General features: G+C 45.2%; 2 protein-coding genes across 7 annotated transcripts in view; both read left to right on the forward strand.

The window, feature by feature from the left end:
• The first annotated feature begins 125 nt into the window (after positions 1–125).
• On the forward strand, positions 126–11106 carry LOC146272251 (tubby-related protein 1-like). Of its 2 annotated transcripts, none has more exons than XM_084705136.1 (13): positions 126–2008; positions 4271–4394; positions 4579–4686; positions 4802–4918; positions 5483–5590; positions 5767–5988; positions 6784–6863; positions 7083–7250; positions 7369–7481; positions 7616–7724; positions 7988–8086; positions 9286–9457; positions 9614–11106. In XM_084705136.1, the coding sequence occupies exons 1-13, from the start codon at positions 1994–1996 to the stop codon at positions 9745–9747; spliced, it is 1569 nt and encodes a 522-aa protein (XP_084561262.1). In that variant the 5' UTR covers positions 126–1993; the 3' UTR covers positions 9748–11106. The 2 variants fall into 2 exon arrangements, with proteins under 2 accessions (XP_084561262.1, XP_084561261.1); XM_084705135.1 differs by having other exon boundaries at positions 128–2008; positions 5764–5988.
• Positions 11107–14036: 2930 nt separating this feature from the next.
• Positions 14037–21165, forward strand: part of tead3b (TEA domain family member 3 b) — a 31549-nt gene continuing 24420 nt past the window's right edge. For all 5 annotated transcript variants that reach the window (XM_084705138.1, XM_084705139.1, XM_084705140.1 and 2 more), the window contains exons 1-2: positions 14037–14176; positions 14492–14639. The gene's annotated coding sequence lies outside the window, so the exon portion shown is untranslated. The remainder of the gene's footprint in view (positions 14177–14491; positions 14640–21165) is intronic.

Genomic DNA, 21165 nt, shown 5'->3' on the forward strand with positions numbered 1-21165 from the left:
CCAGGTTTATACAAACACACACAAGAATGTAAGAATTATAATTGTAATTCGGTAATTACTGAGTAAAGAGAAATAGTTCCTCCATGAAACTGCTCCCAACACGGTCTGTTGATTATCGTGACGAACCGGTCATGATTTCTAGAACGAGACATTGCTGTTGAGTTTGAACACCACGACCCTAATCTAGTTCCATTACATCGATGAGAAAGCACACTTCACATTCACACCAAAACAATCGAGATGGATACACAGCATCAGAAGAAAAAAATGTATTTTCTGATTTTTTTGGGAGAACTGTCCCTCCATTTTAGTAATACTAGCGTATTTTTGTTCACGTTGTCTGTTTTATAATAAACATTTTGTATTCTATTCTGTTTAAAATAGACGAAAGGATGCAGATAGGATGGCACAGCTATCTAGCTACTCCGTTTTTGTAACAAAAACATTTAAAAACTTTTCTTGAAAATTGGCAACCCTAGTGTATCTATATAGGCCTTCCAGCAACAGCAAAATATTGCAAGTACTAAGCCTGCTGCTACTCTTGCAGTTAAGGGTTAGGTATATCCTATACAGACATTCATTCCTCATACATCATACTATCATAACTCGAGGAGAAGAACCTGTGGCCAAGGTTGTCCGTTACCGTGAAACACGAAGGACCAAGACGGCTGGAAAAATATGATGGATCCGTTTCTGCTCAAATTAAAATTTCAGCCTGACTGTCATGTTTTTGGAGGGGTGTGCAGACAAATAACCTGAAAATGTGTGACTATTTTTAGAAACACTGTTGAATTGAGAAGTACACAGCATAGACCTACTACACTATAAACAAAGAAAGTTGTATTAAGTAACTTTCCATTTTATTTTTGTACAGATAGGTATTTATTTGCTTTATAATTCTATGATATGTGGTGCAATTTAGCTTTTAAAACATGAACTTAATGAGCAAGCACAGAACTAACTAAATAACAGTTAGGGTTAACCCTAAATAGCCCATATAAACCTTGAATGTTTTTACTTATTGTCTCCAGCAGAAGGTGCTCTTTAACTCAATAGGATATCCTCTCCCTGCCCTAGTCTCTGCTGCAGCAAGGGGTTATGGGTCTCCGCGAACGCTAATTCAACGGACGGTCAGATATGTGTCTGTTTATCACCTCTGGGCTGTCTCTCCTGCTGCCTCCATCTTTGACGCCTCGCTGTTGCTAATATTAGCCACGACCTGCTTCGTTTCCACACACGCCAGCCAAGTGGGGCTAAAGCTGTAAGCTGTAGGGCAAAAGTAGCGCTGAAGGCAGGTTAGCCCCGGTTCCCACACATCTGACTTGATAACGGCTCTGCCTGCCACCATGTCACGGTGCAGGAAGATGATCGTCTCACTAACAGGGATGTTATTCCCAGCAGACTGGAGAGGAGGCCTGCAGGTTTTGAAGGTTACAACATGTTACGTGATAGGAAAACCTAAAGTTATATATTTTTATATATTTGTATCTTATACTCATATTTAACATAATGTTATATTTTACCACGCTTTAAGATGATGATTTCACTATTCATAAAACAGAGATGGATAACAGTATGTGTACTGTACTTTTGTGTGTGTACTGTACGTGTGTGTGTACTGTAGTTGTGTGTGTGTGTGTGAGAGAGAGAGAGAGAGAGAGAGAGAGAGAGAGAGAGTGAGAGCGTAAGCCTACGTAAGCTGTGTTAAGTTCCACAGGTTGTTTTCGCATCTAAAGAAGCGTCCACTGAGGAAAGTCAGGCCTGTGTGGTTCAGGAGACACCAAGGTTCCCCGGGAGCTCCTCCCTGTCCCCGCCCGCCAGGGCAGGGTCTCATGGGGACGTGTCACCGCCCGGCAGATGGCTTTACACCTCAATCCTATTAGCAACTTTCTGCTGATGGAGGCCCGTGGTGTTGCAGCTCCTCTAATCTCCAGTGAACAAACCCCAGTGGCTCACCTTCATAGACAAGCCTAAGGCTCGCTCGCTGGTCAGGATGTCTACGGAGAAGGTAAATGTGTGACGATTCTCTATCTTTGTGGAGAAAGGGGGTGTTTTGGAAAGGGAGGAAAGGGGTGTTTTGGTAGGGGATGGGTCTTGGGTGATGGTGAGGGTGGGTGGGGTGAGAATGACCGCGAGGGAAAAGTGATTCATGCTGGAAACTTGCTCCCTGTTTTTGTATACATTTCGTTACATGTAAAAGACTAGTGGATTTAAAGAAAGGTTTGGTTCATCGAGAAAGGTTCAAACAATGTATGGAGTTATATTTTCTTTCATAGAGAATAAAATGCCAACTATGGATATGTTCATAAAAGAACCATTAATCATTGGGTCATTAACGTTAGCTACGTTAGCATCATCGCAGTTAAAATACCTCCAGGCTTCTCTGCTGTGAAATAAGATGCAACTGAAAATGATGAGGTGCATATAAAGCTTTAAATGATGATCAGCTTCATATGAAGCTTCAAATGATGATCAGCTTCATATGAAGCTTCAAATGATGATCAGCTTCATATGAAGCTTCAAATGATGATCAGCTTCATATGAAGCTTCAAATGATGATCAGCTTCATATGAAGCTTTAAATGATGATCAGCTTCATATGAAGCTTCAAATGATGATCAGCTTCATATGAAGCTTCAAATGATAATCAGCTTCATATGAAGCTTCAAATGATGATCAGCTTCATATGAGGCTTTAAATGATGAGGCGCATATGAAGCTTTAGGCTCTTTTTCTCTGCTTTGTAAGTACCGAGTTCACCGTTAAGAGTTTGGTTGTGAGTTAGTTGGTCTTCATGAGATGCCAAAAAGAGTTTTGAAAAAAACTGTGTCTGTTACTCAACAAGCATGTTGGCATGTCACCAGATACTCTAGGAATAGTGCAGGGTGGCAAACATGACCACAGTCGTGCATTATCACATCATCACATCATCACAGGACTTGCTCTTTAAGGGCCTTCTCGTCACATCATTGTATTTGTTTTATAATAATCACTTTGTGCTTCATTTATTTATACAAATCAAACTTTATTTATATGGCGCAAATCATACCAGAAGGCAACACAATGCGCTTCACAGAGAGGAAGAAGGGTTGACGCAAATTTTCAGGGGGGAAGCAAAACACTAGATCACCAACAAAGCACGCAATGTTAGGATCTGTTGAAATGTTGCGATCTGGCGAAAAGCAATATAGCTATATAGCTCAGAAAACATTGAGTGTGGAGTATAGATGCCCCAGGTGTATATATCCATCTTGTATTTCCAGTTAAAATGTTTACAACCTTACAGTGGGAGTCTTTCCAAACAAACAATAATGTGCTTTTGAGGGAGACCTCAAACAATGACTAGAATGCTGGGTAATGGATCCCATACTGATCCAACCACAGTAGATACAGGTCATGCAGCCCTTCCACACTTGATCCAATGTTTGTTGCTCAGCAATCTGTGTTTTATTGGTGGAGGGTTAGCAATTTACAGTAAGGTGTCACAGACAATGCAGAGTTTCTCGTCTGGGTTCATGTGTGAACCCTCCAGTTTTACTCTGATTACCCGAGTGTCAGATTGTCTGAGGGAAGGACAGAAATAGCTTCCGTGGATGTGTGCTGTGGATGTGTGCCGTGGATGTAAGAGGATTAGGCCGCTTCACCGTCAGTGTTCAAAGGGCCAGGATCACGGTGACCTCCTTCTCAGCCTCCTGCCCAAGCGGCTGGACCTGCTGTTACAAAATGCTGATTGTGTCTTGCTTCTTCTCTTCCCGCCCTCTGCTTGCATCCACAACTCCTGGATGGTAAGTTTGGACGATCCTTTAGTGCCAGTTTGTCCTGCATTAATGTATAAAGACTGAACAATACTAAGCAAAGTGGTGGTCTAATGTTCAATGAGAACATTTCTATTAGATCCCAGAAAAGTGATATAATGGGAAATACAGTTATAGTTAATATAGTTAGTTCTGTCATAGTTAACTTGACAGAATTCCTCATATGAACTGGTCATTATTTAACTTGATGAAAACTGCTCAATGACCAGTTTGACAGCAGAACTCTTAACTTGACAGAATTCCTCATATGAACTGGTCATTATTTAACTTGATGAAAACTGCTCAATGACCAGTTTGACAGCAGAACTCTGTCAGTCACTGTCTGTGTAGAATCCTTCCATGTCCCTAATAATCTCAATACCAAGGCCAAACGTGTATTACACACAATATTTCCTCAGTCTCTATATCGTCCACCGTCTCATCCGTGATTCTTCTTTCTGTAGGACACGAATTGCAGAAACCAAAGAAGAAGAAGGCAGAGTCTGTCCCGGCCCAGACCAACGGCACGGATGCCAAGCCGAAGAAGACCAAGAGCAAGAAGAATGAGGACCTCTCAGGAGACGAGAGTCCTGCTGTTCAGAGTAAGAGTCGTCCGACATCATGCCAGTTTGAAATGTTGATACATATGATACTTAGTGTTTGACTTGAGGAAGGATTGGTGGGGTCCTGACACCACCACCACCCCCCCCCCCCCACCTTAACTTAAGTTACCCCCAAATATTACATTTAATTTATTTATCAATATCCTCTTCAATCGTAAAATAGATGGCAAGAAGGTAAAGAAAAAGAAACCAGAGAAGGAGAAAGAGGAGGCAGAGAAAGAGAAGCCAGAACCAAAGAAGAAGACAAAAAGTGCTCCAAAGAAGAAGAAAAGTAAGAACTAAGGCATCAAGACATAACACTTAAACTTCAGCATCATACTTCATTTAACTACTACAAATCAGTCGTCATAAACAGAAACGTGATTTATTTTGATGTTTTGCACCAGGTTCGGACACAGACGACGATGAGGATGATGAGGAAGAAACACCACAGAAGAAGACCAAAAAAAAGGCCTCAAAGGAGAATGACAGCAAGGAGAAAGAGAAGAAGTCCAAATCTAAAGGTGAGCAGGTGTAGAAAAGCAATTTTCTGAAAAGGGGTTACTCAAGACAACATGAGTAAGACCTAGCTTTTCCATCGCTAAGAGGATTACGGCTAGATTTCATTGTGTACTGGTGGGTGAGTGGATGCTAGACCTACAGCTAAGATGGGAGACTAACCCTAACCAGGCCACGTGAGAGCCAGTCAGACATAAACAAGGTTTACTTACACCCGTCTTTTTCGACCCCCTATTGCTTTGTGTTTTGTGTTTTTTACAGAAAGTCCAACATGTATACAGTACCGTGCTTAAGTCATAGGCATCCAAGGTTTTTACACAAATATTGTCTTAATTATTTTTTTTGTCTTCTGTATTTCTGCTGCAGTATAAATGAGCAGTGTTGATCATTTTTGTTCAGTCTTTACATTTCATTATGTCTTAAAGCATTTTTTTGCTTCACTTTTTTTACTTTTTCATTTGTGCGTAAGATTCCCAGCACTGTATGTACTGGATTTTGTACCGGCCAATATCTGCTGTTCAGTTGGGAGAGAAGCATATGTGTTCATATTTGTGTTGTGTCACGGTCAGATGACAAGGACTCTGAAGGAAAGAGCAAATCCAAGACTAAAAAGGAGCCGGCATCCATGTTCCAGATAAATGGAGATTCAAAAACAGACTCCAAGACCAAAAAAAAAGGTTGGAGCTCTCGTAGCAGAGGCTTAACAAACATCTAGAGTCCCTATAACCAAACAATTCTTATGTGTCTTTTGTGTCAAAAAGAAACTAGATGTAGACCCCACCAGAGAAGCTGGAGGATATACAGCCCTGGGTGGTTTCCATGTGATTGTAACTTGTAGTTCTGTGGACAGCAGCTAAATCGGAGAGCGATGACAGTGAACCTGAAACGAAGCCGAGCAAGACCAAGAAGAAGACCAACTCCAACCCTGCCTCTATGTTCCAAGCCGGAGGAGACAAGGAGAAGGGCAAGGACAAGGAGAAGGGCAAGGACAAGGACAAGGAGAAGGACAAGGAGAAGGGCAAGGACAAGGAGAAGGGCAAGGACAAGGAGAAGGACAAGAAGACCAAGAAGAAAGGTGCAGTAGGGAGTTTGGAAGGGACGGTGGTTGGGTGGTTGGGTGTCCGTCGGTAGATTCAGCGAAGGAACTCTCATGTCTCTGATGTCTCTTCCTGTGCCTCTCATGTCTCCGATGTCACTTCCTGTGCCTCTCATGTCTCTGATGTCACTTCCTGTGCCTCTCATGTCTCTGATGTCACTTCCTGTGCCTCTCATGTCTCTGATGTCACTTCCTGTGCCTCTCATGTCTCTGATGTCGCTTCCTGTGCCTCTCATGTCTCTGATGTCGATTCCTGTGCCTCTCATGTCTCTGATGTCGCTTCCTGTGCCTCTCATGTCTCTGATGTCGATTCCTGTGCCTCTCATGTCTCTGATGTCGCTTCCTGTGCCTCTCATGTCTCTGATGTCACTTCCTGTGCCTCTCATGTCTCTGATGTCGCTTCCTGTGCCTCTCATGTCTCTGATGTCGCTTCCTGTGCCTCTCATGTCTCTGATGTCACTTCCTGTGCCTCTCATGTCTCTGATGTCACTTCCTGTGCCTCTCATGTCTCTGATGTCGATTCCTGTGCCTCTCATGTCTCTGATGTCGCTTCCTGTGCCTCTCATGTCTCTGATGTCACTTCCTGTGCCTCTCATGTCTCTGATGTCACTTCCTGTGCCTCTCATGTCTCTGATGTCGCTTCCTGTGCCTCTCATGTCTCTGATGTCACTTCCTGTGCCTCTCATGTCTCTGATGTCGATTCCTGTGCCTCTCATGTCTCTGATGTCACTTCCTGTGCCTCTCATGTCTCTGATGTCGATTCCTGTGCCGCAGCCAAAGCAGAGGAGAGCGATGACTCTGACTCGGAAGTGACGCAGAAGAAGAAGAAGGGTAAAGGGAAGAAAGGCAAAAAGGTTTGTTTTGATATGACTTCGCTACAGCTTTGGTAATGTTTATAAAGTATGCAACACACCAGATGATATCAGATTATTTTCCTTTTTCATTTTACAGTATTAAAGTTGACTTTACAGTTTACATTACAATTTCCACTATAAATGGAAAGCATTCCTGCTAATTGTAACATGATCTATCCCTAGTCGTTCTCCAGTTAACCCCCTGTGCTCTGCGCTCAGGAAGAGAGACCTCCCTCTCCTGATATCGAGTTTGACAACCTGGAGGAGTTTGTTCTCCAGCCTGCCCAGCAGGGGCTGACCGTCAAATGCAGGGTGACCCGGGACAAGAGAGGCATGGACAAGGGCCTGTACCCCACATACTACCTCCACCTGGACAACGACAAGAAGGTCAGGGGCCGTCAGAGGGCACTAGGGGATGGTTCCTCACAAATCTTCAGGAATAATAATACGTTTTTATGAACTGTATGTTAACGTACTGATGTGGTGAATGTTTGTGCTTCCGCAGGTCTTCCTCCTGGCTGGAAGGAAAAGGAAAAAAAGCACCACATCCAACTATGTCATCTCCATTGACCCCACGGACCTATCAAGAGGTGGAGAAAACTTCATTGGAAAGTTGAGGTACTCGTGACGTTTGTTTTGTAGTTTTGTTTGTTTTGAGAAACGGCACAGCAGCAGCACAGCAGAGCAGGCCTGGCCTGCCAGCAGCCCGTCCAGCTCGGGACGTCCCTGATGAGCGCTGATGTGTCCTGCAGGTCTAACCTCATGGGGACCAAGTTCACAGTGTTCGACAACGCCCTGAACCCAGACCGGGCCCTGCCAGACATGTCCAACGCTCGCCAGGAGCTTGCTGCCATCATTTACGTAAGACGGATTCATGTGGTGTTCACTTCACCCTACTTGCCTCGGGGGGACTGTAAGTCGCTCTGTATAGAGCGTCTGCTAAATGACTAAATGTAATCTACATGCTCAGGAATCTGGGTAGCAGCGTGGTCTAAGGTATTTGGGAACACATCTACAGTATGTGTTGTTCTCCGTTTTAAAATGACTTTTGTGATCCAGGTTGTACTTGTCCTGCATGGCTGTATTTGCGTTGCTTTTGTGTTCTACTTGTGCTGTATGTGCAGGAGACCAACGTCCTGGGGATGAAAGGGCCGAGGAGGATGACGGTGGTGATACCAGGCATGAACAAGGACAGCGAGAGAGTTCCCATCCGACCCCGAACCGTGAGTACCCCTCCCCCTCTCCTCCTCTCCACCTCTCCACCTCTCCACCTCTCCTCCTCTCCTCCTCTCCACCTCTCCACCTCTCCTCCTCTCCCCCTCTCCACCTCTCCACCTCTCCCCCTCTCCCCCTCTCCACCTCTCCTCCTCTCCACCTCTCCACCTCTCCCCCTCTCCACCTCTCCTCCTCTCCCCCTCTCCCCCTCTCCTCCTCTCCTCCTCTCCCCCTCTCCACCTCTCCCTCTCTCCCCCTCTCCCCCTCTCCACCTCTCCCCCTCTCCACCTCTCCACCTCTCCACCTCTCCTCCTCTCCCCCTCTCCACCTCTCCCCCTCTCCCCCTCTCCCCCTCTCCTCCTCTCCCCCTCTCCACCTCTCCCCCTCTCCACCTCTCCACCTCTCCTCCTCTCCCCCTCTCCACCTCTCCCCCTCTCCACCCCTCCCCCTCTCCCCCTTTCCCCCTCTCCCCCTCTCCCCCTCTCCACCCCTCCCCCTCTCCCCCTTTCCCCCTCTCCCCCTCTCCCCCTCTCCACCCCTTTCCACCCTTCTTCACCCCTCTCCACCACCTCTCCAACACTTCCCCACCCCTCCCTCTCTTTCCCGACCCCGAACCGTGAGTACCCCTCCACCTCTCCCCCTCTCCCCCTCTCCTCCTCTCCACCTCTCCACCTCTCCACCTCTCCACCTCTCCTCCTCTCCACCTCTCCACCTCTCCTCCTCTCCCCCTCTCCACCTCTCCCCCTCTCCACCCCTCCCCCTCTCCCCCTTTCCCCCTCTCCCCCTCTCCCCCTCTCCACCCCTTTCCACCCTTCTTCACCCCTCTCCACCACCTCTCCAACACTTCCCCACCCCTCCCTCTCTTTCCCTATCACATGTAGGAAGTTAAGTCATTCATGGGTTGACAGGATTTCAGTTTTTCCTTGTCGGCTTCTACATGCTTGTAGCTAACCATTTTTTTTTCTCCATTCAAAGATGCTTTACCCAATGCGACACTCAAATAGTGTTTAATGTACAGCTTAAAATACAGAATCAGGAGTGTACAGTTCTAATAGCATTTCAGTGGTCCAATAAAATAAAATAAATGTTTGCATTTACCAGGCACAGTGCAAAAACGACTGCACCCGCTACGTTGGAGAGTTGCTGCTGCTAGCGAACTCACTGTTTACCTGAGACTGATGAAGACACCTGTGCTCACCTCCCCCAGGACAACGATGGGCTGCTGATCCGACACCAGAACCGGAACCTGGAGAACCTCATCGAGCTGCGGAACAAGACTCCAGTCTGGAACGAGGAGACGTCGTCCCACGTGCTGAACTTCAACGGCAGAGTCACCCAGGCCTCTATTAAGAACTTCCAGATCGTCCACAGCAAAGATGGTGAGCACACAGCACCAGGAACTGAGCAGGTTCTTCCAGTGATTAGAGGGTTTTCAAACACGTTTATGAAATAACTATAAGGTGTGACATCATGCCACTTATTGTTAAAGGTACAGATATTTCAGGATAATTCCCAGCCTCTCCCTCCTCTCTCAGTGGACTACATCGTGATGCAGTTTGGTCGCGTTGCCGACGACGTCTTCACACTGGACTACAGCTACCCCATGTGTGCTATTCAGGCCTTCGCCATCGCTCTCTCCAGCTTCGATGGGAAGATAGCCTGTGAATAAACAGGAAGTCTTCGGCCCCGGTGCCTCCCCCCCCACACACACACACTGACACGGCACCGGTACTTCCTGGTCGACCAGACGTCCGGCCCGACCAGCCTTCACCGCCCTCAGACGGCGAGGTGAGGTGGAGGGACGGAGGGCAGCCACAGTGGAAGTGATGGATGGATGGGAGGGCGTGTGCAGACCTGCGGGATGAAGCCCCTGGGCAGGGAAGGGTCTGTGCTGGCGTGTGTGTGTGGGAGTCAGATGGCTGAGCGGTGAGGGAGTCGGGCTAGTAATCAGAAGGTTCAGATCGATTCCCTGCTATGCCAAATGACGTTGTGTCCTTGGGCAAGGCACTTCACCCTACTTGCCTCGGGGGGGGGGGATGTCCCTGTTCTTACTGTAAGTCGCTCTGGATAAGAGCGTCTGCTAAATGACTAAATCTAATGTGTCCAGACTGACAATGACCCTATGACCTATGACCTATGACCTCTGCTGCTGCACGAGAGGCCGAGTGTGGCTGTTGTGTGTGGTGTGATTGTAGAAACAGGAAGTGGACGCTGAAACAGGAAGTTGATGCTGAAAGAGTGTCTTGGGAATTTCAATGATGAGGTCAGAGTTGTCTCCCATTGGGATGAGGAAGACACAACGAAGACTTTCTGAACCACCATCAGGGGATCGTCTGTCAGCTGGCTGCACTGGAGCAGCCTGACAGGCATGAGAGTCTAACTGTCTGTTAGCTCTCATTAAGTTATGTATGAAATGTGCCCTCATTCATTGCAATGAAAGTCCAATATCACTATTAGTTTCAATAAGTCTATACTATAGGTTAAACAATGGTACTACCGCTAGAAAATAGTATAACATATATGTTTCAATATTAACGTCATTTATTATTTAGGAGTTATGTTTTTATATATAACAATGCATCCCAACTGACTATCAGTTTTATTACTTTATACCTGAAGGAGTTTTAATTCCATACTGTCCCCGCTGAAGCTGTTGGCTCACAGCTCAGTCCATACTGTTGCACTGACTGCAGTTGCAAATCTGCAGCCCTTAACTTTTGAACTTTTGAACTTTCATTGGGGTGTTTTGTCATCCAGGTAAATCTGCCTTCGCTGAACGTGGCTCTCTTGGGCAATCTGGAGTTTTGAGGCAAGAGAGAAAACATAACTGAGATCATTGACACCCATCGCTACTATACTCCAACACTTTTACCTTAAGGTTGCCTTTACAAAGTAATAATAAAGCATTTTGTTGGACGGATTATTGTTATATCTTAGAGTTGAGTTCCTGTGCTTACATAATATGTATAGTTTTAGTTTTGTTATAAACAGCCTTTACAACGCATACAACCAGAATCACACTGTACGTGAGAAGTGTTTGTCTTTAAAATTAAAGTAAAACACATTTACTTATGAATGTCTTGTCCCCTTTACATGTGACTGTGTTTATATGTTTACAAAGCATTTCAACAGGGTCATTTACGTCAACATTTTGTTCATTTAGCAGACCTTCTGCATGTCTCCCTCTAAGAGCAGCCAGGAGCAGTGGGCAGCCGTTATTAATCAATCAATCACTTTATTTATAAAGCAAATTAAACGCAACTTCCGTTGACCAATGTGCTATACAGAGTGCTAAATAGGACCACAACATGAGACACAGACAAACAGAATAACCGCATCAACATTCATTTTTTATAAGACAAATCAAATAAAAAGGTAAATAACTTTAAAAATGGACAAGGAAGGAGCTGTTCTACCTTCCAGAGGAAGATTATTCCAAATTTTGAGCAGCAATAGAGAATGCTCTATCTCCTCTAGTCTGAAGTCTCAATCTAGGAACTATTAAGAGGCCTCAGTTCTCAGATCTCAAAGCTCTTGTAGGTTGATGGACTTTCAGAGAGGTAGGACGGAGCTGACCCATTTACTGATTTAAAAACTAAAAGCAAGATTTTAAAATTAATTCTCTGGCACACCGGCAGCCAATGAAGTTTCTGAATGGCAGGAGTTATATGTTCCCATTTTTGAGTTCCTGTCAGAACTCTGGCAGCAGCATTTTGGACGACCTGAAGGCGTGGATGATTGACTGATCCCCAAATACAGCGAGTTACAATAATCCAGCCTTGAAGCGATAAAACCATGTATAACCTTTTCAAAATTTGCGAAAGAAAGGATAGACTTCATTTTAATCAACGTTCGGAGTTGGTAAAAGCTTGCCTTCACAACTTGGTTCACCCGTCTATCAAGCTTTAGCGCACTGTACAGTACCACACCCCAGTTTCTAACATAGCATGCCAAAATGCCAAGATCCACATTTGTTGTGTTATGTACACTGGAAGATGTAAACACCATAACCTCAGTCTTACTCTCATTTAAACTTAAAAAATTCTAATACATCCATGCTTCACGTCATCAAGGCAGGCAGTCATCTGTTCTAAGCTATTTTTTTGTACAAGAGGAAAATATATTAGAGTGTCATCTGCATATCAATAATAATTTAATTCATATTTTCTAAACATAGTGCCAAGGGGCAGCATATATAAAGAAAACAACATAAGTTCCAGAATAGAGCCTTGAAGAATCCCACGCGTCAGCTTCACATAGGAGGATCGATGGTTAGCAACGATAACTGAAAAGCTCCTATTTGTCAGGTAGGACTGGAACCAATGTAGGACTGAGCCTCTGATGCCCACTATGTGATCTAGGGGAGACAGCAGGACATGATGGTCGACCGTGTCAAATGCAGCATTTAAGTCCAAAAGTACCAGCGCTACTGAGTCTCCAGAGTCAGTGGCCAAAAAAATGTCATTCAGCACTTAAACAAGAACCATTTCAGTAGAGTGAAATTTTCTACAGCCAGATTGAAATATGTCAAAAATGTTGTTGTGTTTGAAGCTGACATAGTACTACTTTATCTAAGATTTTGGTTAAAAAAGGAAGATTAGAAATAGGTCTGGGTTGTACTGATGCATGTTTCATTCAGGAACAACCCCTAACTCAAGGCACTTGTTTATGAAACTTAAAAGTATCGGACCCATTTTCATTAAACATTATTAATGGTTCCCGGGGGCCCGGTCGAGGTACTCGCCCATGTCCTGGGCAATGAGAAGGGCAGGAGAGAGAACTGTTCTGTAAGTTTTGATATGGGGGTTATTTGCGGAGGGAATCCATGTGAGCACGAGGAGAACATGTAGACTCCTCGTAGAAAGATCCGGAAAAGAGAGAGAGGAGAGAGCGAGAGAGTTTAGGATGAAAAACCAGTTTGTCCAAACAGCTCGCGGGAAAGAGAGTGAGAGAAAAAAAAATAGTAGAGTAGAGAGAGGAAGAGTAGAGAGAGTGAGGTCTGTTTGTTACATGTCTGAACCTGCCGTAGTTGTCCGGACTCGCAGGCGCAAAGCCTTCCCTATCGGGACAGATGCGAGGAGTCTCCAAGTGAGTTTTTTATTTATATTTTTAACTTTTCCAAAATGAGTGGAAAGAACTTTAATGCATTTTTATTTCTATAATTCATTCAATTGGATTCTTTTTTCACACAAAAGATGATTAATCGGTTAATCATCGAGGTGTCAGTTCAAAACACTTTGGTTTGTCGGTTTGAACCCTTTCATGCAGTAACGCGTTAGACCAGCAGATAGAGCAGTGACTATATGACATTTCCTTCTGTAATGAGCCAATAGATGTGCGCGCGCGCACACACACACACACACACACACACACACACACACACACACACACACACACACACACATTCAATTTTCAAAGAACATTAAGTAACTTATTGAAGTGAGCATCATTGTGTAATATATAAAACCAAACAGTTATAGTTCATCTAAAGTTACAGTAGCTTAAGTATTTACGGCACAAAAGATGCGGTAAAACTATGGCAACTATGTAGAGGTATTCATTTGATCTTACTTAAAATGAATATTGAACCTATTCGTATATATATATGTATATATATATATATATATATATATATATATATATATATATATATATATATATATATATATATATATATATGTGTGTGTGTGTGTGTGTGTGTGTGTGTGTGTGTGTGTGTGTGTGTGTGTGTGTGTGTGTGTGTATATATATGTGTGCATATCAATATAAACAGGCTGCGTGCTGTGTTGTCACTGTAAAAAAAGACAAGGTTTTCTTAAACATGACCAGTCCTCACTGCATGAGGGGTGGAGACTGGAGTAAAGTCACTGCCCACTAGGATGATGATTGACGCTAGACAATGGCTCCTCCTCCAATGGGTTTTTCCCTTGGTTTTCCAGTGTAGTGCGTTGATTTCATACCAAAGTCATACTTAACATTCCACTTATACTGTCAAACCAGGAGAAATATTACTGAAAACTATAAGGCGCCAAAAATCAAGAATCAAAATTTAAAAGTAATTTAGTGTAGAATAACACAGAAGTGTTTTCCATATAAAGGTGAGTAACTATGAATTTGCTTTCTTTGTGTAAGAGCTTTCGTTAAAGTTTGGATGCCGCTCTCTCCGTGAAGTTTTCAGATCATTGTCATTTTTTGCATTTTTCCGTGGAACTCGCTACGTCGTGAGGGATGTAAGGAATTAAGGAATGGCACACAATATCGTGTGCCATTTTCAGTGCCCGGGATGTCTTTGCAAGACAAGATTTGATTATAATAATTACATTAGTATCTCATTGACCGAAATAATACATTAGTTGTGCTGCTCTTGTAGATGCAACTTGAACATCAGCATGTTTATTCTCTTTTTCGAACAGTTGCTTCGACCTGGTTCGCTTTCCTTTAAACGTGTTCCCGTGAAGAAGCGAATCCTGATATTCCCAAGGATTGACATTAAGAGAAAAACGAATTTGGAGGAATACATAACTTGACATATCAAGCGTTGTTTTGCCACACATCCCACAGGTGAGTAATAACCTTGTGTTAATAAAAATGCACTCCCTAGTGCTAAAAAGTACGGAGGCGCAAAAAATTGAAAGTTTTAATTAAGAGCTCATTAATTAGTGTTAGGAATAGTAGAATATTGACCAGAATATGACCTTTCCTCCACTTTTTTAAATAAAATATTACATTATTACATCATCTTCAAAGCAGTTCACAAATGATTCAGTTTTAAACAACAATACAGAATGGTTTGACACAAGTGTAGCATAAATATGTGAAATGTCAGTTTCCTCAAGGATTCAGTTTAATCATTAAGAATTATGAATTTCCCTCACATCACTTCTTATTAACCCTCATTATTAGGTTGATGTCCAAAAGGTGTTGTGTGAGGAGGGGGGATCCATATTGTTTTACAACTTTTCAACTTATTATAGTAGCTTAGCACGCGCTATTCATGTGTAGGAACAGTGGACCTGTTGAAGCACAATCACACACATCACTTTCTTTTGAAATAACAAGTATAACACAACATGTACACTTGGTCAAGACACTTTTATCTAAAGTGACTTACACATTATAATAAATAAATTACAAATAAATGTAGGTAAGTGCAGCTGATAATCAAAGACAAGAAATACACAGTTCTAGGACTAATACAGATGTAGGTAGCTATGTCCGTAATTTACCAGACGCATCATGCCAAATGGTTCACACAAGATTATTCTTATTGATTGTAATATGGAATTATTAAGTAATATTCAAAGACAATGACATGTATTACATATGCAAATTATATTTAATGTTCTATGTGTCAATGATTTATTTTGGTTTAGAAATGTGAACAACTTTTCAGTAGTTTCTACATCCGCCCCTAACATCACCACTAGACAGACAGACAGGCAGACAGACAGACAGACAGACAGGCAGACAGACAGGCAGGCAGGCAGGCAGGCAGGCAGGCAGGCAGGCAGGCAGGCAGGCAGGCAGGCAGGCAGACAGGCAGACAGGCAGACAGGCAGGCAGGCAGGCAGGCAGGCAGGCAGGCAGACAGGCAGGCAGGCAGACAGGCAGGCAGGCAGGCAGGCAGGCAGGCAGGCAGGCAGGCAGGCAGGCAGGCAGGCAGGCAGGCAGACAGGCAGACAGGCAGGCAGGCAGGCATTAACACATAAAACTTGATCAGTCACACGCCATAACCATGTTGGACTAGATTCAACACAATGTCACAAAATAAACGTAGGGTACTTTCTCACACATGCACATACAATCACACACATACACACACTCACACGCTCACACATGCACACGTACACACACGCTCACACACACGCTGACACACACACACACACACGCTCACACGCTCACACACACGGACACACACACCTAGTCGTGTGCTCTCATAACGCTTCGTGTTTTGCCTTCTCTTCCTGCAGATCCTACTTGATCTTTTACAGTTGTGGGAGAGGGAAGAGGGATGTGTGACAAAATCGCACAAATCTCTGGAGTATATAATCCAGATTTGAGGGTTTAAGACACATGGATCTCAGTGTAGCTAATTGTGTAATTGTAAACCCAGCTCTTCAGGAAACACCTGTTGGTCATCTCGTCAGTTAAATCCGGTCTCGTCTCCTAATCCAGGCATACTTTGGCTAATTAAACAAAGAAGAAGAAGAGTATGTTTTACTTTGTTTTTTTATATTCTTTCTTGACAGTTTTGTAAACAAGCATTTCCCAGTGGAACGTGTGTGAGAGCATGCGTGTGTGTTTTTGTGAGCGTGCGTGTGTGTGTGAGCGTGTGTGTGTGTTTTACAGTGAAATCACTTGAAGCCATTCGACAGGTTTGGTTAACCAATAGAATGTTGTCTGTCTGGTTCTGTGTTGGGAAACAGCCGGGAAGTATCTAGTAACTTGGCGGGTTCAACTGTCAGTTAAATTGTCAGTTAAATTGTCAGTTGTCCTGTTTGAACTTTCCACTGAAAAGAAAGAATTGTGAAAAAGAAATGAAACCCCGCAAAAACAAAAAAAACTCAAAGCAATCATAATATTCTCATGACTGTATTTTATAGATACCGGTAGATTGAATGTAAACATTTCCTTCCTTTTCAAAGAGTTCTGGTTCTCTTTTTTCTTACGTAATCAGGCAGATCTGTCAAACAATAGGAAAATATAATATCAACTACCATCGTTTCTAGTTGTAAATGTTCCTGGTGAACGTAGGGCAGCAGGCAGCAGCTGGGTTTCCAAAGCATCAATCAGGATGAGTCAACAAGGGCTTCAGATAGACACACAAACACACACAAACACACACACACACAGACACACAGACACACAGACACACACACAGACACGGACGTTACTCTGCAGTCAGTGTAACTGTCCTGGATGTTACTGTGCACACAGAGTAACTGTACTGTATACTACTCTGAAGATAGTTCTAGGTGTTTTAAGGGTGTGTATTTCAGAGGCTGTTGACATTGAAACTTAGGTCAGTTTTCTTGGTCTGAAGTGACAAGCAGGAAACTGGTGTCCGATCCCCATCTTAAACAATGGACCCTTATTCCGAAATAGTTGACACTTTGGCAAGCAATACCTTCTGCAGGATTATAGGTGTTCCTGGCTGTCTGTTGTGATGGTGAAGGTAGATCTATAAACTATTATTCTTCTGTACAAGATTTTAGGTTTGCTTAACCTCCTTTATGTTTACATTTAGTTAATTCAGCAGATGTTTTTATCCAAAGCGACTGACAGTGTGAGATGGGACAGTGTGAGATGGGACAGTGTGAGATGGGACAGTGTGAGATGGGACAGTGTGAGATGGGACAGTGTGAGATGGGACAGTGTGAGATGGGACAGTGTGAGATGGGACAGTGTGAGATGGGACAGTGTGAGATGGGACAGTGTGAGATGGGACAGTGTGAGATGGGACAGTGTGAGATGGGACAGTGTGAGATGGGACAGTGTGAGATGGGACAGTGTGAGATGGGACAGTGTGAGATGGGACAGTGTGAGATGGGACAGTGTGAGATGGGACAGTGTGAGATGGGACAGTGTGAGATGGGACAGTGTGAGATGGGACAGTGTGAGATGGGACAGTGTGAGATGGGACAGTGTGAGATGGGACAGTGTGAGATGGGACAGTGTGAGATGGTCTGCTGCTGTCTGCACCCCTGCCAGTGTGTGTGTGTGTCAGGGCCACAGGAAGGAGTCTGGTGAAGTGTGTGTGTCCATCTGTTCCGGCGTGGGATCGTCTCTCAGCGCACACACACACACATATACACACACACACACACACACGTGTACACACACACACACACATATACACACACACACACACACACACAGCCACAAGTGGTTGTCCAAATGGTGACCTCTGTCTCCTCCGTCAACAGCGGGGTCGAACAAACACCGTGTGTGTATGTGTGTGTGTGTGTGTGTGTGTCTGCTGTGTGCGTGTGTGTTTGAGAGCGTGTGCTGAAAGATAATCCCACGCTACGCGCGCTCTCGTTACCTGTTTAAATTCCTATCTACACTCAAATGTTTACAACGTCAGGCTCTGCCCCTTCCTACCACCACAAATATAATATCATTATGTGGGAAACACTGGTGTGTGTGTGTGTGTGGTTAAGAACCCAGGAGTACTGTCAGTACATCTTCAGGCCCTGTATAAAGAACCCTGTTGACAGACAGACAGGTATAACGTGTGCCTGCGTCACAATCAAGGGGTGCTGACTGGTCACGTTCTGTGGATGCGAAACTGCACAATAAGAAAGTGCAACAGTGAAATCAGGTATTCTCTGACGCCTCCAGTAACCCTCGCTAATGCTGATCCTGAAGCAGCAACGGTCCCAGGTCACCTCAGGGACTCACCTCTTCTCCAGGGTCAGGTCTCCGTCAGGGTTGATCAGGAGACTTTTGTCACAGCTGAATGCGTCTGGTGCGCAGTGGTGTTTGCGTGTGACACCAATGTCAGGCTGCAGCAGGGAAGATGTCTGTCCGGCTGTCCTGACGGCAGGGGGGCGGGGCGTGGGAGGGGTCAGGGAGGGGAGGGGTCTAGGACACTGTTCTCTTTGTGTTGGCTGTCCTGAGTCCCTAAACGTTGCTGCTGTTCCTGACCAACTGTTCACAGTGGAGATCCTCACAGATCAAGTCCTGTTACAGACAGAGAGAAAGAGGGAGGGAGAGAGAGAGAGAATGAGAAGGGGAGGGAGAGAGACAGATTAAGTACTAAACTATGCCCAGTAATGTCTTCAGCCAGACTCTCAGGAGGTCTGTAGACTAGAGGTCCTTCTGTCTGTCTGTCTGTCTGTCTGTCTGTCTGTCTGTCTGTCTGTCGTCCCCGTTAGTCTGTCTTTTATTCTTTTGTGTTCCAGCAGAGCTCCAATGACCTAAGGGCACTCGTGCAGCTCTTCTAATCCTCAGCATTAGAGTACTGGGGGGGTTGCAGAGGACGAAGACTGCCAAACCCACTACATAATCATCTTGCCGACATTGAACCCTGTAATTAATGAAGAGCCATGGAGACAGTTTCTGCTTGCCGTGTGGGACCCAGCCATAGCGCAGCTCTGCTCTGTACTGCTCTGCTCTGCTCCGCACTGCTCTGCTCTGCTCTGCTCTGCTCTGCTCTGCTCTGTACTGCTCTGCTCTGCTCTGTGCTGCTCTGCTCTGCTCTGCTCTGCTCTGTGCTGCTCTGCTCTGCTCTGCTCTGCTCTGCTCTGCTCTGTACTGCTCTGCTCTGCTCTGTACTGCTCTGCTCTGTACTGCTCTGCTCTGCTCTGCTCTGCTCTGCTCTGTACTCCTCTGCTCTGCTCCGCACTGCTCTGCTCTGTACTGCTCTGTGCTGCTCTGCTCTGCTCTGTACTGCTCTGCTCTGCTCTGCTCTACTCTGTACTGCTCTGCTCTACTCTGTACTGCTCTGCTCTGCTCTACTCTGTACTGCTCTGCTCTGCTCTGCTCTGCTCTGTACTGCTCTGCTCTGCTCTGCTCTGCTCTGCTCTGCTCTGCTCTGTACTGCTCTGCTCTGCTCTGCTCTGCTCTGCTCTGCTCTGCTCTGCTCTGCTCTACTCTGTACTGCTCTGCTCTGCTCTGCTCTGCTCTGCTCTGCTCTGTACTGCTCTGCTCTGCTCTGCTCTGCTCTGCTCTGTACTGCTCTGCTCTGCTCTGCTCTGCTCTGTACTGCTCTGTACTGCTCTGTTCTGCTCTACTCTGTGCTGCTCTGCCCTGCCCTGCCCTGCCCTGCCCTGCCCTGCCCTGCTCTGCTCTGCTCTGCTCTGCTCTGCTCTGTACTGCTCTGCTCTGCTCTGCTCTGCTCCGCTCTACTCTGTGCTGCTCTGCTCTGCTCTGCCCTGCCCTGCTCTTCTCTGCTCTGTACTGCTCTGCTCTGCTCTGCTCTGCTCTGTGCTGCTCTGCTCTGCTCTGCTCTGCTCTGCTCTGCTCTGTACTGCTCTGCTCTGCTCTGCTCTGTACTGCTCTACTCCGCACTGATCTGTGCTGCTCTGCTCTGCTCTGTACTGCTCTGCTCTGTACTGCTCTACTCCACACTGATCTGTGCTGCTCTGCTCTGCAAGGCCCTGATTACAGTGTAGTCACCTCAGGGAGGGTTTTTAGATTTTGAACGACCATCTTTACGCTCCTTGATAGATAATACCTCAGCTCTTGTTGGGGTGAAACTTTTTATTGTGAGTCAGAGTGCAAGCGAATGTGTTTATTCTGCTGAAGTTCTGACGGTTAACAGTCCTCAGACAGCCCTGAGGCTGCTGCAGAGCTGAGATGCCCTCTCTCTCACAGCGCTCCACGTTTCATACGACTACATGAGTCAGACTGTTTTTTTCTTCCACTCTGAAGCATTATGCATGTTGTCAAGGTTTCACGGATTATGACTTCCAGCCACTTGCCTTGCCGCAAAACGAGACGCTTCAGGCGAGGATGACTGCTCTGCTACGTCCTCCTGGAAAGTTCCAGAAGAAAGTGCTGAATCAAGCTGTAAGAGAACTAGTGTGGAGCTCTGCTGTGAGTCTGTTTCCCCTGCCGGGGAACAGCTCAGGATCTACTCGTGTTGCAGTCAAACACGATCAAGCACGTCAGACTTCAGTCGCTTTTGAGTTTGACTTGAAACTTGTTGTCATTTAGCAGACACTTTGAACATGATCTGAACATGATCTGAACGTTCAGTCTCCTGATTTGTTGTAAAAAATGATGTGACTTTTGGAACTTCCTGGTTTCAGGGAAGCAAGGCAAAGAGAGTGAGAGCTAGATATAGAAAGAGAGAGAGAGAGAGAAAGAGAGAGAGAGAAAGAGAGAGAGAGAGAAGAGAGAGAAAGAGAGAGGGGAGAGGATAGAGAAGAGGGAGAGAGAGAAAGGGTTAACTCTCTGAACCGGGTGTTTCTTAAGTATCCAAAAGGCATCAAGCTGTAAGCATGTGTCCCCCTGTCAGAATCAATCCCTTTCCTCCTCCTCCTCTCCCTCTCTTATCTTTTCCTTTCTCTATGCCTCTCCTCCACCTCCTTCTCTTCTACCACCCTCAGCTCTGAGCTGTCATTGGCCCAGGCCTCCT

Source organism: Hypomesus nipponensis, chromosome 9 (genome assembly GCF_054491055.1).
Source record: "Hypomesus nipponensis isolate SF chromosome 9, ASM5449105v1, whole genome shotgun sequence".
In the NCBI taxonomy this organism is placed as follows: domain Eukaryota; kingdom Metazoa; phylum Chordata; class Actinopteri; order Osmeriformes; family Osmeridae; genus Hypomesus; species Hypomesus nipponensis.